The sequence below is a fragment of the Oncorhynchus keta genome, chromosome 10 (genome assembly GCF_023373465.1).
Source record: "Oncorhynchus keta strain PuntledgeMale-10-30-2019 chromosome 10, Oket_V2, whole genome shotgun sequence".
In the NCBI taxonomy this organism is placed as follows: Eukaryota; Metazoa; Chordata; class Actinopteri; order Salmoniformes; family Salmonidae; genus Oncorhynchus; species Oncorhynchus keta.
The window spans coordinates 11,303,142-11,320,641 of NC_068430.1; the positions used below are offsets into that span (position 1 = coordinate 11,303,142).

At 43.2% G+C, this 17,500-nt stretch overlaps 1 protein-coding gene across 3 annotated transcripts in view; it reads right to left on the reverse strand.

Annotated features, from left to right (window-relative positions):
- The window catches only part of LOC118381065 (kinesin-like protein KIF21B), a 188,250-nt gene that overhangs the window by 41,205 nt on the left and 129,545 nt on the right, over positions 1-17,500 (reverse strand). For all 3 annotated transcript variants that reach the window (XR_008144093.1, XR_008144092.1, XM_052526477.1), the window contains exons 23-24: positions 5,096-5,150; positions 398-612 (exon numbers count right to left, since the gene is read on the reverse strand). Coding sequence is in view for 1 of the 3 variants with exons in the window: in XM_052526477.1 (XP_052382437.1) it covers positions 398-612; positions 5,096-5,150 (270 nt within the window). In the remaining 2 variants the exon portion in view is untranslated. The remainder of the gene's footprint in view (positions 1-397; positions 613-5,095; positions 5,151-17,500) is intronic.

The window sequence follows — 17,500 nt, forward strand, 5'->3', positions numbered from 1 at the left end:
GGGTTTGGTGACGAATATGAAGCGAGGGCCAGCCAACGAGAGCATACAGGTCACAGTGGTGGGTAGTATATGAGGCTTTGGTGACAAAACGGATTGCACTGTGATAGACTACATCCACTTTGCTGAGTAGAGTGTTGGAGGCTATTTTATAAATGACATCGCCGAAGTCGAGGATCGGCAACATATGTTTCCCATGCCAATAAAACACCTTGAATTGAATTCAAGAGAATAAGCATTAGCATACAGTAGCAGATCGTTAGAATTAGCATGTAACACTGCTATGCAGTTACAGACATATATGTTCCCTGGAAGGCTGACAGCAGGCGTTGTTCTGAAGCCACCGTCCCCCATATTGGTACTCCCCAGAAGTTACAGTGCGCCATAGCCTACTACTCACAAGGTGTGCCCCCTGACGGGCAGGTTGATGGTCCTGGACATCCGGTCTCTGAAGATAGGCAGGGTGAGGCTCAGGCCGCTCATACTGGTCCCGTTCTCCAGGATGTCTGTCAGGGAGGCCAGAGACTTAGTAATGTTCTTCGTAGAGGGGTCTAACACGGGACACAGGTACTCTGCTGATACCGCCTTCATCTGGGCTGACAGACGAGGCTCCGTCTGGGGGGAGAATGAGGAAGAAAAAGTCACATGATGTCTTTAATAAACTACACCTTGGGAGATAGTGGTATAATGATCTTGGAGTTCGGTCAAGGCAATTGTCACCCAATTACTCATGTGTACAAGATGCACCGCCCACAACCATAACGCTCTCCAGAGGGGGGTGCGGTCTGCACAACGCATCACCGGGGGCAAACTACCTGCCCTCCAGGACACCTACAGCACCCGATGTCACAGGAAGGCAAGAATGATCATCAAGGACAGCAACCATCCCAGTCAATGCCTGTTCACCCCGCTATCATCCAGAAGGCGAGGTCAGTACAGGTGCATCAAAGCTGGGACCGAGAGACTGAAAAATAGCTTCTATCTCAAGGCCATCAGACTGTTAAACACCCATCACTAGCACAGAGAGGCTGCTGCCTACATACAGACTTGAAATCATTGGCCACTTTAATAAATGGATCACTAGTCACTTTAAATAATGCCCCTTTAATAATGTTTACATATCTTACATTACTCATCTCATATATATATACTGTATTTTATACCATCTATTGCATCTTGCCTATATCGCTCAACCATATATTTATATGTACATATTCTTACTCCATCCCTTTAGATTTGTGTGTATTAGGTAGTTGTTGAGGAATTGCTAGATTACTTGTTATATTTGTGTGTATTAGGTAGTTGTTGAGGAAATGCTAGATTACTTGTTATATTTGTGTGTATTAGGTAGTTGTTGAGGAAATGCTAGATTACTTGTTATATTTGTGTGTTTTAGGTAGTTGTTGAGGAATTGCTAGATTACTTGTTAAATTTGTGTGTATTAGGTAGTTGTTGAGGAATTGTTAGATTACTTGTTATATTTGTGTGTATTGGGTAGTTGTTGAGGAAATGCTAGATTACTTGTTATATTTGTGTGTATTGGGTAGTTGTTGAGGAATTGCTAGATTACTTGTTATATTTGTGTGTATTGGGTAGTTGTTGATGAATTGCTAGATTACTTGTTATATTTGTGTGTATTGGGTAGTTGTTGAGGAAATGCTAGATTACTTGTTATATTTGTGTGTATTGGGTAGTTGTTGAGGAATTGCTAGATTACTTGTTATATTTGTGTGTATTGGGTAGTTGTTGATGAATTGCTAGATTACTTGTTATATTTGTGTGTATTAGGTAGTTGTTGGGGAATTGTTAGATTACTTGTTAGATATTACTGCGCTGTTGGAACTAGAAGCACAAGCATTTTGCTACCCTCAAATTAACATCTGCTAACAACGTGTATGTGACCAATAACATTTGATTTGATTTGTGTAGAGGCTGCTTTCTACAGGTATGTAATGGAACTATACCCCTATGTCTCACGTGTAGAGGCTGCTTTCTACAGGTATCTAATGGAACTATACCCCGATGTCTCACGTGTAGAGGCTGCTTTCTACAGGTATCTAATGGAACTATACCCCTATGTCTCACGTGTAGAGGCTGCTTTCTACAGGTATGTAATGGAACTATACCCCTATGTCTCACGTGGAGAGGCTGCTTTCTACAGGTATCTAATGGAACTATACCCCGATGTCTCACGTGGAGAGGCTGCTTTCTACAGGTATCTAATAGAACTATACCCCTATGTCTCACGTGTAGAGGCTGCTTTCTACAGGTATCTAATGGAACTATACCCCTATGTCTCACGTGTAGAGGCTGCTTTCTACAGGTATGTAATGGAACTATACCCCTATGTCTCACGTGTAGAGGCTGCTTTCTACAGGTATGTAATGGAACTATACCCCGATGTCTCACGTGTAGAGGCTGCTTTCTACAGGTATCTAATGGAACTATACCCCTATGTCTCACGTGTAGAGGCTGCTTTCTACAGGTATGTAATGGAACTATACCCCGATGTCTCACGTGGAGAGGCTGCTTTCTACAGGTATCTAATGGAACTATACCCCGATGTCTCACGTGGAGAGGCTGCTTTCTACAGGTATCTAATGGAACTATACCCCTATGTCTCACGTGTAGAGGCTGCTTTCTACAGGTATGTAATGGAACTATACCCCTATGTCTCACGTGGAGAGGCTGCTTTCTACAGGTATCTAATGGAACTATACCCCGATGTCTCACGTGTAGAGGCTGCTTTCTACAGGTATCTAATGGAACTATACCCCGATGTCTCACGTGGAGAGGCTGCTTTCTACAGGTATCTAATGGAACTATACCCCTATGTCTCACGTGTAGAGGCTGCTTTCTACAAGTATGTAATGGAACTATACCCCGATGTCTCACGTGTAGAGGCTGCTTTCTACAGGTATCTAATGGAACTATACCCCTATGTCTCACGTGTAGAGGCTGCTTTCTACAAGTATGTAATGGAACTATACCCCTATGTCTCACGTGTAGAGGCTGCTTTCTACAAGTATGTAATGGAACTATACCCCTATGTCTCACGTGTAGAGGCTGCTTTCTACAGGTATGTAATGGAACTATACCCCTATGTCTCACGTGTAGAGGCTGCTTTCTACAGGTATGTAATGGAACTATACCCCGATGTCTCACGTGTAGAGGCTGCTTTCTACAGGTATGTAATGGAACTATACCCCTATGTCTCACGTGTAGAGGCTGCTTTCTACAGGTATGTAATGGAACTATACCCCGATGTCTCACGTGTAGAGGCTGCTTTCTACAGGTATGTAATGGAACTATACCCCTATGTCTCACGTGTAGAGGCTGCTTTCTACAGGTATCTAATGGAACTATACCCCTATGTCTCACGTGTAGAGGCTGCTTTCTACAGGTATCTAATGGAACTATACCCCTATGTCTCACGTGTAGAGGCTGCTTTCTACAGGTATCTAATGGAACTATACCCCTATGTCTCACGTGTAGAGGCTGCTTTCTACAGGTATCTAATGGAACTATACCCCTATGTCTCACGTGTAGAGGCTGCTTTCTACAGGTATCTAATGGAACTATCCCCATATGTCTCACGTGTAGAGGCTGCTTTCTACAGGTATGTAATGGAATTATACCCCTATGTCTCACGTGTAGAGGCTGCTTTCTACAGGTATCTAATGGAACTATACCCCTATGTCTCACGTGTAGAGGCTGCTTTCTACAGGTATCTAATAGAACTATACCCCTATGTCTCACGTGTAGAGGCTGCTTTCTACAGGTATCTAATGGAACTATACCCCGATGTCTCACGTGTAGAGGCTGCTTTCTACAGGTATCTAATGGAACTATACCTCTATGTCTCACGTGTAGAGGCTGCTTTCTACAGGTATGTAATGGAACTATACCCTGATGTCTCACGTGTAGAGGCTGCTTTCTACAGGTATCTAATGGAACTATACCCCGATGTCTCACGTGTAGAGGCTGCTTTCTACAGGTATCTAATGGAACTATACCCCTATGTCTCACGTGTAGAGGCTGCTTTCTACAGGTATCTAATGGAACTATACCCCTATGTCTCACGTGTAGAGGCTGCTTTCTACAGGTATCTAATGGAACTATACCCCTATGTCTCACGTGTAGAGGCTGCTTTCTACAGGTATCTAATGGAACTATACCCCTATGTCTCACGTGTAGAGGCTGCTTTCTACAGGTATCTAATGGAACTATACCCCTATGTCTCACGTGTAGAGGCTGCCATCTACAGGTATCTAATGGAACTATACCCTGATGTCTCACGTGTAGAGGCTGCTTTCTACAGGTATCTAATGGAACTATACCCCTATGTCTCACGTGTAGAGGCTGCCATCCAAAGGTATCTAATGGAACTATACCCTGATGTCTCACGTGTAGAGGCTGCTTTCTACAGGTATCTAATGGAACTATACCCCTATGTCTCACGTGTAGAGGCTGCTTTCTACAGGTATCTAATAGAACTATACCCCTATGTCTCACGTGTAGAGGCTGCTTTCTACAGGTATCTAATGGAACTATACCCCTATGTCTCACGTGTAGAGGCTGCTTTCTACAGGTATCTAATGGAACTATACCCCTATGTCTCACGTGTAGAGGCTGCTTTCTACAGGTATGTAATGGAACTATACCCCTATGTCTCACGTGTAGAGGCTGCTTTCTACAGGTATCTAATGGAACTATACCCCTATGTCTCACGTGTAGAGGCTGCTTTCTACAGGTATCTAATGGAACTATACCCCTATGTCTCACGTGTAGAGGCTGCTTTCTACAGGTATCTAATGGAACTATACCCCTATGTCTCACGTGTAGAGGCTGCCATCTACAGGTATCTAATGGAACTACACATATCGGCTTTCAACAACCTCTACTCTGTTTAGTCAACAGAAAGCACTCAGATGTTTAGTCAACAGAAAGCACTCAGATGTTTTACCTGTATCGAGTGAGGGTTCCACATAACAAACATGTCATATGAGCCAGTAACGTCCTGAACCAGTGAAATAAACTGAAGAAGAAAAGCTGATTTAACCTCCGCCTGAAATCCTGCTGCCACATGTTGACATACCTGGACCTTCATCTTGAAGTCATCCTGACTGGCTGAAGACTTCATCTGACACACACTGCAGAGAGAGAAGACAGAGACATAAACACACACTGCAGAGAGAGAAGACAGAGACATAAACACACACTGCAGAGAGAGAAGACAGAGACATAAACACACACTGCAGAGAGAGAAGACAGAGACATAAACACACACTGCAGAGAGAGAGAGACATAAACACACACTAAACACACACTGTAGAGAGAAGACAAAGAGACATAAACACACACTGCAGAGAGAGAAGACAGAGACATAAACACACACTGCAGAGAGAGAAGACAAAGAGACATAAACACACACTGCAGAGAGACACTGCAGAGAGAAGACAGAGACATAAAACACTGCAGAGAGAGAAGACAGAGACATAAACACACACTGCAGAGAGAGAAGACAAAGAGACATAAACACACACTGCAGAGAGAGAAGACAGAGACATAAACACACACTGCAGAGAGAGAAGACAGAGACATAAACACACACTGCAGAGAGAGAAGACAGACATAAAACACACACTGCAGAGAGAGAAGACAAAGAGACATAAACACACACTGCAGAGAGAGAAGACAAGAGACATAAACACACACTGCAGAGAGAGAAGAAGAGACATAAACACACACAGAGAGAAGACAAAGAGACATAAACACACACTGCAGAGAGAAGACAGAGACATAAACACACACTGCAGAGAGAAGACAAGGAGACATAAACACACACTGCAGAGAGAGACAAAGACAGCAGAGAGAGAAGACAAAGAGACATAAACACACACTGCAGAGAGAGAAGACAAGGAGACATAAACACACACTGCAGAGAGAGACAAAGACATAAACACACACAGAGAGAAGACAGAGACATAAACACACACTGCAGAGAGAGAAGACAGAGACATAAACACACACTGCAGAGAGAGAAGACAAAGAGACATAAACACACACTGCAGAGAGAGAAGACAAAGAGACATAAACACACACTGCAGAGAGAGAAGACAGAGACATAAACACACACTGCAGAGAGAGAAGACAGAGACATAAACACACACTGCAGAGAGAGAAGACAGAGACATAAACACACACTGCAGAGAGAGAAGACAAAGAGACATAAACACACACTGCAGAGAGAGAAGACAGAGACATAAACACACACTGCAGAGAGAGAAGACAGAGACATAAACACACACTGCAGAGAGAGAAGACAAAGAACACACTAAGACACACACTGCAGAGAGAGAAGACAAAGAGACATAAACACACACTGCAGAGAGAAGACAGAGACATGCAGAGAGAGAAGACAAGGAGACATAAACACACACTGCAGAGAGAGAAGACAAGGAGACATAAACACACACTGCAGAGAGAAGACAAGAGACATAAACACACACTGCAGAGAGAGAAGACAGAGACATAAACACACACTGAGAAGAGAAGACAGAGACATAAACACACACTGCAGAGAGAGAAGACAAGGAGCAGAGAGAGAGAAGACAAAGAGACATAAACACACACTGCAGAGAGAGAAGACAGAGACATAAACACACACTGCAGAGAGAGAGACAGAGACATAAACACACACTGCAGAGAGAGAAGACAGAGACATAAACACACACTGTAGAGAGAGAAGACAAGGAGACATAAACACACACTGCAGAGAGAGAAGACAAGAGACATAAACACACACTGCAGAGAGAAGACAAAGACAGAGAGAAGAGACATAAACACACACTGCAGAGAGAGAAGACAAGAGACATAAACACACACTGCAGAGAAGACAGAGACATAAACACACACTGCAAAGAGACATAAACACACACTGCAGAGAGAGAAGACAAGGAGACATAAACACACACTGCAGAGAGAGAAGACAGAGACATAAACACACACTGCAGAGAGAGAAGACAGAGACATAAACACACACTGCAGAGAGAGAAGACAAGACATAAACACACACTGCAGAGAGAAGACAAAGAGACATAAACACACACTGCAGAGAGAGAAGACAGAGACATAAAACACACACAGAGACATAAACACACAGAGAGAGAAGACAGAGACATAAACACACACTGCAGAGAGAGAAGACAAAGAGACATAAACACACACTGTAGAGAGAGAAGACAAGAAGACATAAACACACACTGCAGAGAGAGAAGACAAAGAAACATAAACACACACTGCAGAGAGAAGACAAGAGACATAAACACACACTGCAGAGAGAAGACAGACATAAACACACACTGCAGAGAGAGAAGACAGAGACATAAACACACACACAGAGAGAGAAGACAAAGAGACATAAACACACACTGCAGAGAGAGAAGACAAGGAGACATAAACACACACTGCAGAGAGAGAAGACAAGGAGACATAAACACACACTGCAGAGAGAGAAGACAAGGAGACATAAACACACACTGCAGAGAGAGAAGACAGAGAGAAGACAAGAGACATAAACACACACTGCAGAGAGAGAAGACAAAGAGACATAAACACACACTGCAGAGAGAGAAGACAAGAGACATAAACACACACTGCAGAGAGAGAAGACAAGAGACATAAACACACACTGCAGAGAGAGAAGACAAAGACATAAACACACACTGCAGAGAGAGAAGACAAAGAGACATAAACACACACTGCAGAGAGAAGACAAGGAGACATAAACACACACTGCAGAGAGAGTAGACAAGGAGACATAAACACACACTGCAGAGAGAGAAGACAGAGACATAAACACACACTGCAGAGAGAGAGACATAAACAAGACAAAGAGACATAAACACACACTGTAGAGAGAAAAGACAAGGAGACATAAACACACACTGCAGGGAGAGAAGACAAAGAGACATAAACACACACTGCAGAGAGAGAAGACAGAGACATAAACACACACTGCAGAGAGAGAAGACAAAGAGACATAAACACACACTGCAGAGAGAGAAGACAGAGACATAAACACACACTGCAGAGAGAGAAGACAGAGACATAAACACACACTGCAGAGAGAGAAGACAGAGACATAAACACACACTGCAGAGAGAGAAGACAGAGACATAAACACACACTGCAGAGAGAGAAGACAAAGAGACATAAACACACACAGCAGAGAGAGAAGACAAAGAGACATAAACACACACTGCAGAGAGAGAAGACAGAGACATAAACACACACTGCAGAGAGAGAAGACAAAGAGACATAAACACACACTGTAGAGAGAGAAGACAAAGAGACATAAACACACACTGCAGAGAGAGAAGACAGAGACATAAACACACACTGCAGAGAGAGAAGACAAAGAGACATAAACACACACTGCGAGAGAGAAGACAAGGAGACATAAACACACACTGCAGAGAGAGAAGACAAGGAGACATAAACACACACTGCAGAGAGAGAAGACAAGGAGACATAAACACACACTGCAGAGAGAGAAGACAGAGACATAAACACACACTGCAGAGAGAGAAGACAAGGAGACATAAACACACACTGTAGAGAGAGAAGACAAGGAGACATAAACACACACTGCAGAGAGAGAGAAGACAAGGAGACATAAACACACACTGCAGAGAGAAGACAAGGAGACATAAAACACACTGCAGAGAGAGAAGACAGAGACATAAACACACACTGCAGAGAGAGAAGACAAAGAGACATAAACACACACTGTAGAGAGAGAAGACAAGGAGACATAAACACACACTGCAGAGAGAAGACAAAGAGACATAAACACACACTGCAGAGAGAGAAGACAAGGAGACATAAACACACACTGCAGAGAGAGAAGACAAGGAGACATAAACACACACTGCAGAGAGAGAAGACAGAGACATAAACACACACTGCAGAGAGAAGACAGAGACATAAAACACACACTGCAGAGAGAGAAGACAGAGACATAAACACACACTGCACTGCAGAGAGAGAAGACAGAGACATAAACACACACTGTAGAGAGAGAAGACAAAGAGACATAAACACACACTGTAGAGAGAGAAGACAGAGACATAAACACACACTGCAGAGAGAGAAGACAGAGACATAAACACACACTGCAGAGAGAGAAGACAGAGACATAAACACACACTGCAGAGAGAGAAGACAAAGAGACATAAACACACACTGCAGGGAGAGAAGACAGAGACATAAACACACACTGCAGAGAGAGAAGACAAAGAGACATAAACACACACTGCAGAGAGAGAAGACAAAGAGACATAAACACACACTGCAGAGAGAGAAGACAAAGAGACATAAACACACACTGCAGAGAGAGAAGACAGAGACATAAACACACACTGCAGAGAGAGAAGACAGAGACATAAACACACACTGCAGAGAGAGAAGACAGAGACATAAACACACACTGCAGAGAGAGAAGACAGAGACATAAACACACACTGCAGAGAGAGAAGACAAAGAGACATAAACACACACTGTAGAGAGAGAAGACAAGGAGACATAAACACACACTGCAGAGAGAAGACAAAGAAACATAAACACACACTGCAGAGAGAGAAGACAAGGAGACATGAACACACACTGCAGAGAGAGTAGACAAGGAGACATAAACACACACTGCAGAGAGAGTAGACAAGAGACATAAACACACACTGCAGAGAGAGAAGACAAGGAGACATAAACACACACTGCAGAGAGAGAAGACAAGGAGACATAAACACACACTGCAGAGAGAAGACAAAGACATAAACACACACAGCAGAGAGAGAAGACAAAGAGACATAAACACACACTGCAGAGAGAGAAGACAAAGAGACATAAACACACACTGCAGAGAGAGAAGACAAGGAGACATAAACACACACTGCAGAGAGAGAAGACAAAGACATAAACACACACAGCAGAGAGAAGACAAAGAGACATAAACACACACTGCAGAGAGAGTAGACAAGGAGACATAAACACACACTGCAGAGAGAGTAGACAAGGAGACATAAACACACACTGCAGAGAGAGAAGACAGAGACATAAACACACACTGCAGAGAGAGAAGACAAAGAGACATAAACACACACTGTAGAGAGAGAAGACAAGGAGACATAAACACACACTGCAGAGAGAGAAGACAAGGAGACATAAACACACACTGCAGAGAGAGAAGACAGAGACATAAACACACACTGCAGAGAGAGAAGACAAAGAGACATAAACACACACTGTAGAGAGAGAAGACAGAGACATAAACACACACTGCAGAGAGAGAAGACAGAGACATAAACACACACTGCAGAGAGAGAAGACAGAGACATAAACACACACTGCAGAGAGAGAAGACAGAGACATAAACACACACTGCAGAGAGAGAAGACAAAGAGACATAAACACACACTGTAGAGAGAGAAGACAAAGAGACATAAACACACACTGCAGAGAGAGAAGACAAGGAGACATAAACACACACTGCAGAGAGAGAAGACAAAGAGACATAAACACACACTGCAGAGAGAGTAGACGGAGACATAAACACACACTGCAGAGAGAGAAGACAGAGACATAAACACACACTGTAGAGAGAGTAGACAAGGAGACATAAACACACACTGCAGAGAGAGAAGACAAGGAGACATAAACACACACTGCAGAGAGAGAAGACAGAGACATAAACACACACTGCAGAGAGAGTAGACAAGGAGACATAAACACACACTGCAGAGAGAGAAGACAGAGACATAAACACACACTGTAGAGAGAGAAGACAGAGACATAAACACACACTGTAGAGAGAGAAGACGGAGACATAAACACACACTGCAGAGAGAGAAGACAGAGACATAAACACACACTGCAGTGAGAAGACAAGGAGACATAAACACACACTGCAGAGAGAGAAGACAGAGACATAAACACACACTGCAGAGAGAGTAGACAAAGAGACATAAACACACACTGCAGAGAGAAGACAAAGAGACATAAACACACACTGCAGAGAGAGAAGACAAAGAGACATAAACACACACTGCAGAGAGAGTAGACACGGAGACATAAACACACACTGCAGAGAGAGAAGACAGAGACATAAACACACACTGCAGAGAGAGAAGACAGAGACATAAACACACTGCAGAGAGAGAAGACAGAGACAAACACACACTGCAGAGAGAGTAGACAAAGAGACATAAACACACACTGTAGAGAGAGAAGACAAAGAGACATAAACACACACTGCAGAGAGAGTAGACACGGAGACATAAACACACACTGCAGAGAGAAGACAGAGACATAAACACACACTGCAGAGAGAAGACAGAGACATAAACACACACTGCAGAGAAGAAGACAGAGACATAAACACACACTGCAGAGAGAGAAGACAGAGACATAAACACACACTGCAGAGAGAGCACACAGAGACATAAACACACACTGCAGAGAGAGAAGACAAAGAGACATAACACACACTGCAGAGAGAGTAGACAAGGAGACATAAACACACACTGTAGAGAGAGTAGACAAGGAGACATAAACACACACTGCAGAGAGAGAAGACAAAGAGACAAACACACACTGCAGAGAGAGAAGACAGAGACATAAACACACACTGCAGAGAGAGTAGACAAGGAGACATAAACACACACTGTAGAGAGAGTAGACAAGGAGACATAAACACACACTGCAGAGAGAGAAGACAGAGACATAAACACACACTGCAGAGAGAGTAGACAAGGAGACATAAACACACACTGTAGAGAGAGTAGACAAGGAGACATAAACACACACTGCAGAGAGAAGACAAAGAGACAAACACACACTGCAGAGAGAGAAGACAGAGACATAAACACACACTGCAGAGAGAGTAGACAAGGAGACATAAACACACACTGTAGAGAGAGTAGACAAGGAGACATAAACACACACTGCAGAGAGAGAAGACAGAGACATAAACACACACTGCAGAGAGAGAAGACAAAGAGACATAAACACACACTGTAGAGAGAGAAGACAAGGAGACATAAACACACACTGCAGAGAGAGAAGACAAGGAGACATAAACACACACTGCAGAGAGAGAAGACACGGAGACATAAACACACACTGCAGAGAGAGAAGACAGAGACATAAACACACACTGCAGAGAGAGTAGACAAGGAGACATAAACACACACTGCAGAGAGAGAAGACAAGGAGACATAAACACACACTGCAGAGAGAGAAGACAAAGAGACATAAACACACACTGCAGAGAGAGAAGACAAGGAGACATAAACACACACTGCAGAGAGAGTAGACAAGGAGACATAAACACACACTGCAGAGAGAGAAGACAGAGACATAAACACACACTGCAGAGAGAAGACAAAGAGACATAAACACACACTGTAGAGAGAGAAGACAAGGAGACATAAACACACACTGCAGAGAGAAGACAAAGAAACATAAACACACACTGCAGAGAGAGAAGACAAGGAGACATAAACACACACTGCAGAGAGAGAAGACAAGGAGACATAAACACACACTGCAGAGAGAAGACAGAGACATAAACACACACTGCAGAGAGAGAAGACAGAGACATAAACACACACTGCAGAGAGAGAAGACAAAGAGACATAAACACAGACTGTAGAGAGAGAGAAGACAAAGAGACATAAACACACACTGCAGAGAGAGAAGACAAAGAGACATAAACACACTGCAGAGAGAGAAGACAAGGAGACATGAACACACACTGCAGAGAGAGAAGACAAGGAGACATAAACACACACTGCAGAGAGAGAAGACAAAGAGACATAAACACACACTGTAGAGAGAGAAGACAAAGAGACATAAACACACACTGTAGAGAGAGAAGACAAAGAGACATAAACACACACTGTAGAGAGAGAAGACAGAGACATAAACACACACTGCAGAGAAGAAGACAGAGACATAAACACACACTGCAGAGAGAGAAGACAAAGAGACATAAACACACACTGTAGAGAGAGAAGACAGAGACATAAACACACACTGCAGAGAGAGAAGACAAAGAGACATAAACACACACTGCAGAGAGAGAAGACAAAGAGACATAAACACACACTGCAGAGAGAGAAGACAAAGAGACATAAACACACACTGCAGAGAGAGAAGATAAGGAGACATAAACACACACTGCAGAGAGAGAAGACAAAGACATAAACACACACAGCAGAGAGAGAAGACAAAGAGACATAAACACACACTGCAGAGAGAGAAGACAGAGACCTAAACACACACAGCAGAGAGAGAAGACAAAGAGACATAAACACACACTGCAGAGAGAGAAGACAGAGACATAAACACACACTGCAGAGAGAGAAGACAAAGAGACATAAACACACACTGTAGAGAGAGAAGACAAGGAGACATAAACACACACGGCAGAGAGAGAAGACAAGGAGACATAAACACACACTGCAGAGAGAGAAGACAGAGACATAAACACACACTGCAGAGAGAGAAGACAAAGAGACATAAACACACACTGTAGAGAGAGAAGACAAGGAGACATAAACACACACTGCAGAGAGAGAAGACATAAACACACACTGCAGAGAGAGAAGACAGAGACATAAACACACACTGCAGAGAGAGAAGACAGAGACATAAACACACACTGCAGAGAGAGAAGACAAAGAGACATAAACACACACTGTAGAGAGAGAAGACAAAGAGACATAAACACACACTGCAGAGAGAGAAGACAAGGAGACATAAACACACACTGCAGAGAGAGAAGACAAAGAGACATAAACACACACTGCAGAGAGAGAAGACAAAGAGACATAAACACACACTGCAGAGAGAGAAGACAGAGACATAAACACACACTGCAGAGAGAGAAGACAAAGAGACATAAACACACACTGCAGAGAGAGAAGACAAAGAGACATAAACACACACTGCAGAGAGAGAAGACAAGGAGACATAAACACACACTGCAGAGAGAGAAGACAAGGAGACATAAACACACACTGCAGAGAGAGAAGACAGAGACATAAACACACACTGCAGAGAGAGAAGACAAGGAGACATAAACACACACTGTAGAGAGAGAAGACAAGGAGACATAAACACACACTGCAGAGAGAGAAGACAAGGAGACATAAACACACACTGCAGAGAGAGTAGACAAGGAGACATAAACACACACTGCAGAGAGAGAAGACAGAGACATAAACACACACTGCAGAGAGAGAAGACAAAGAGACATAAACACACACTGTAGAGAGAGAAGACAAGGAGACATAAACACACACTGCAGAGAGAGAAGACAAAGAGACATAAACACACACTGCAGAGAGAGAAGACAAGGAGACATAAACACACACTGCAGAGAGAGAAGACAAGGAGACATAAACACACACTGCAGAGAGAGAAGACAGAGACATAAACACACACTGCAGAGAGAGAAGACAGAGACATAAACACACACTGCAGAGAGAGAAGACAGAGACATAAACACACACTGCAGAGAGAGAAGACAGAGACATAAACACACACTGTAGAGAGAGAAGACAGAGACATAAACACACACTGTAGAGAGAGAAGACAGAGACATAAACACACACTGCAGAGAGAGAAGACAGAGACATAAACACACACTGCAGAGAGAGAAGACAGAGACATAAACACACACTGTAGAGAGAGAAGACAAAGAGACATAAACACACACTGCAGAGAGAGAAGACAGAGACATAAACACACACTGCAGAGAGAGAAGACAAAGAGACATAAACACACACTGCAGAGAGAGAAGACAAGGAGACATAAACACACACTGCAGAGAGAGAAGACAAGGAGACATAAACACACACTGCAGAGAGAGAAGACAGAGACATAAACACACACTGCAGAGAGAGAAGACAGAGACATAAACACACACTGCAGAGAGAGAAGACAGAGACATAAACACACACTGCAGAGAGAGAAGACAGAGACATAAACACACACTGCAGAGAGAGAAGACAAAGAGACATAAACACACACTGCAGAGAGAGAAGACAAAGAGACATAAACACACACTGCAGAGAGAGAAGACAAAGAGACATAAACACACACTGCAGAGAGAGAAGACAGAGACATGAACACACACTGCAGAGAGAGTAGACAAGGAGACATAAACACACACTGCAGAGAGAGTAGACAAAGAGACATAAACACACACTGCAGAGAGAGAAGACAAGGAGACATAAACACACACTGCAGAGAGAGAAGACAAGGAGACATAAACACACACTGCAGAGAGAGAAGACAAAGACATAAACACACACAGCAGAGAGAGAAGACAAAGAGACATAAACACACACTGCAGAGAGAGAAGACAAAGAGACATAAACACACACTGCAGAGAGAGAAGACAAGGAGACATAAACACACACTGCAGAGAGAGAAGACAAAGACATAAACACACACAGCAGAGAGAAGACAAAGAGACATAAACACACACTGCAGAGAGAGTAGACAAGGAGACATAAACACACACTGCAGAGAGTAGACAAGGAGACATAAACACACACTGCAGAGAGAGAAGACAGAGACATAAACACACACTGCAGAGAGAGAAGACAAAGAGACATAAACACACACTGCAGAGAGAGAAGACAAAGAGACATAAACACACACTGCAGAGAGAGAAGACAAAGAGACATAAACACACACTGCAGAGAGAGAAGACAGAGACATAAACACACACTGCAGAGAGAGAAGACAAAGAGACATAAACACACACTGCAGAGAGAGAAGACAGAGACATAAACACACACTGCAGAGAGAGAAGACAGAGACATAAACACACACTGCAGAGAGAGAAGACAGAGACATAAACACACACTGCAGAGAGAGAAGACAGAGACATAAACACACACTGCAGAGAGAGAAGACAAAGAGACATAAACACACACTGTAGAGAGAGAAGACAAAGAGACATAAACACACACTGTAGAGAGAGAAGACAAGGAGACATAAACACACACTGCAGAGAGAGAAGACATAAACACACACTGCAGAGAGAGAAGACAGAGACATAAACACACACTGCAGAGAGAGAAGACAGAGACATAAACACACACTGCAGAGAGAGTAGACAAGGAGACATAAACACACACTGCAGAGAGAGAAGACAAGGAGACATAAACACACACTGCAGAGAGAGAAGACAGAGACATAAACACACACTGCAGAGAGAGTAGACAAGGAGACATAAACACACACTGCAGAGAGAGAAGACAGAGACATAAACACACACTGTAGAGAGAGTAGACAAGGAGACATAAACACACACTGCAGAGAGAGAAGACAAGGAGACATAAACACACACTGTAGAGAGAGAAGACAAGGAGACATAAACACACACTGCAGTGAGAGAAGACAAGGAGACATAAACACACACTGCAGAGAGAGTAGACAGAGACATAAACACACACTGCAGAGAGAGTAGACAAAGAGACATAAACACACACTGCAGAGAGAAGACAAAGAGACATAAACACACACTGCAGAGAGAGAAGACAAAGAGACATAAACACACACTGCAGAGAGAGTAGACACGGAGACATAAACACACACTGCAGAGAGAGAAGACAGAGACATAAACACACACTGCAGAGAGAGAAGACAGAGACATAAACACACTGTAGAGAGAGAAGACAGAGACATAAACACACACTGCAGAGAGAGTAGACAAAGAGACATAAACACACACTGCAGAGAGAGAAGACAAAGAGACATAAACACACACTGCAGAGAGAGTAGACACGGAGACATAAACACACACTGCAGAGAGAGAAGACAGAGACATAAACACACACTGCAGAGAGAGAAGACAGAGACATAAACACACACTGCAGAGAGAGAAGACAGAGACATAAACACACACTGCAGAGAGAGAAGACAGAGACATAAACACACACTGCAGAGAGAGAACACAGAGACATAAACACACACTGCAGAGAGAGAAGACAAAGAGACATAAACACACACTGCAGAGAGAGTAGACAAGGAGACATAAACACACACTGTAGAGAGAGTAGACAAGGAGACATAAACACACACTGCAGAGAGAGAAGACAAAGAGACAAACACACACTGCAGAGAGAGAAGACAGAGACATAAACACACACTGCAGAGAGAGTAGACAAGGAGACATAAACACACACTGTAGAGAGAGTAGACAAGGAGACATAAACACACACTGCAGAGAGAGAAGACAGAGACATAAACACACACTGCAGAGAGAGTAGACAAGGAGACATAAACACACACTGTAGAGAGAGTAGACAAGGAGACATAAACACACACTGCAGAGAGAGAAGACAAAGAGACAAACACACACTGCAGAGAGAGAAGACAGAGACATAAACACACACTGCAGAGAGAGTAGACAAGGAGACATAAA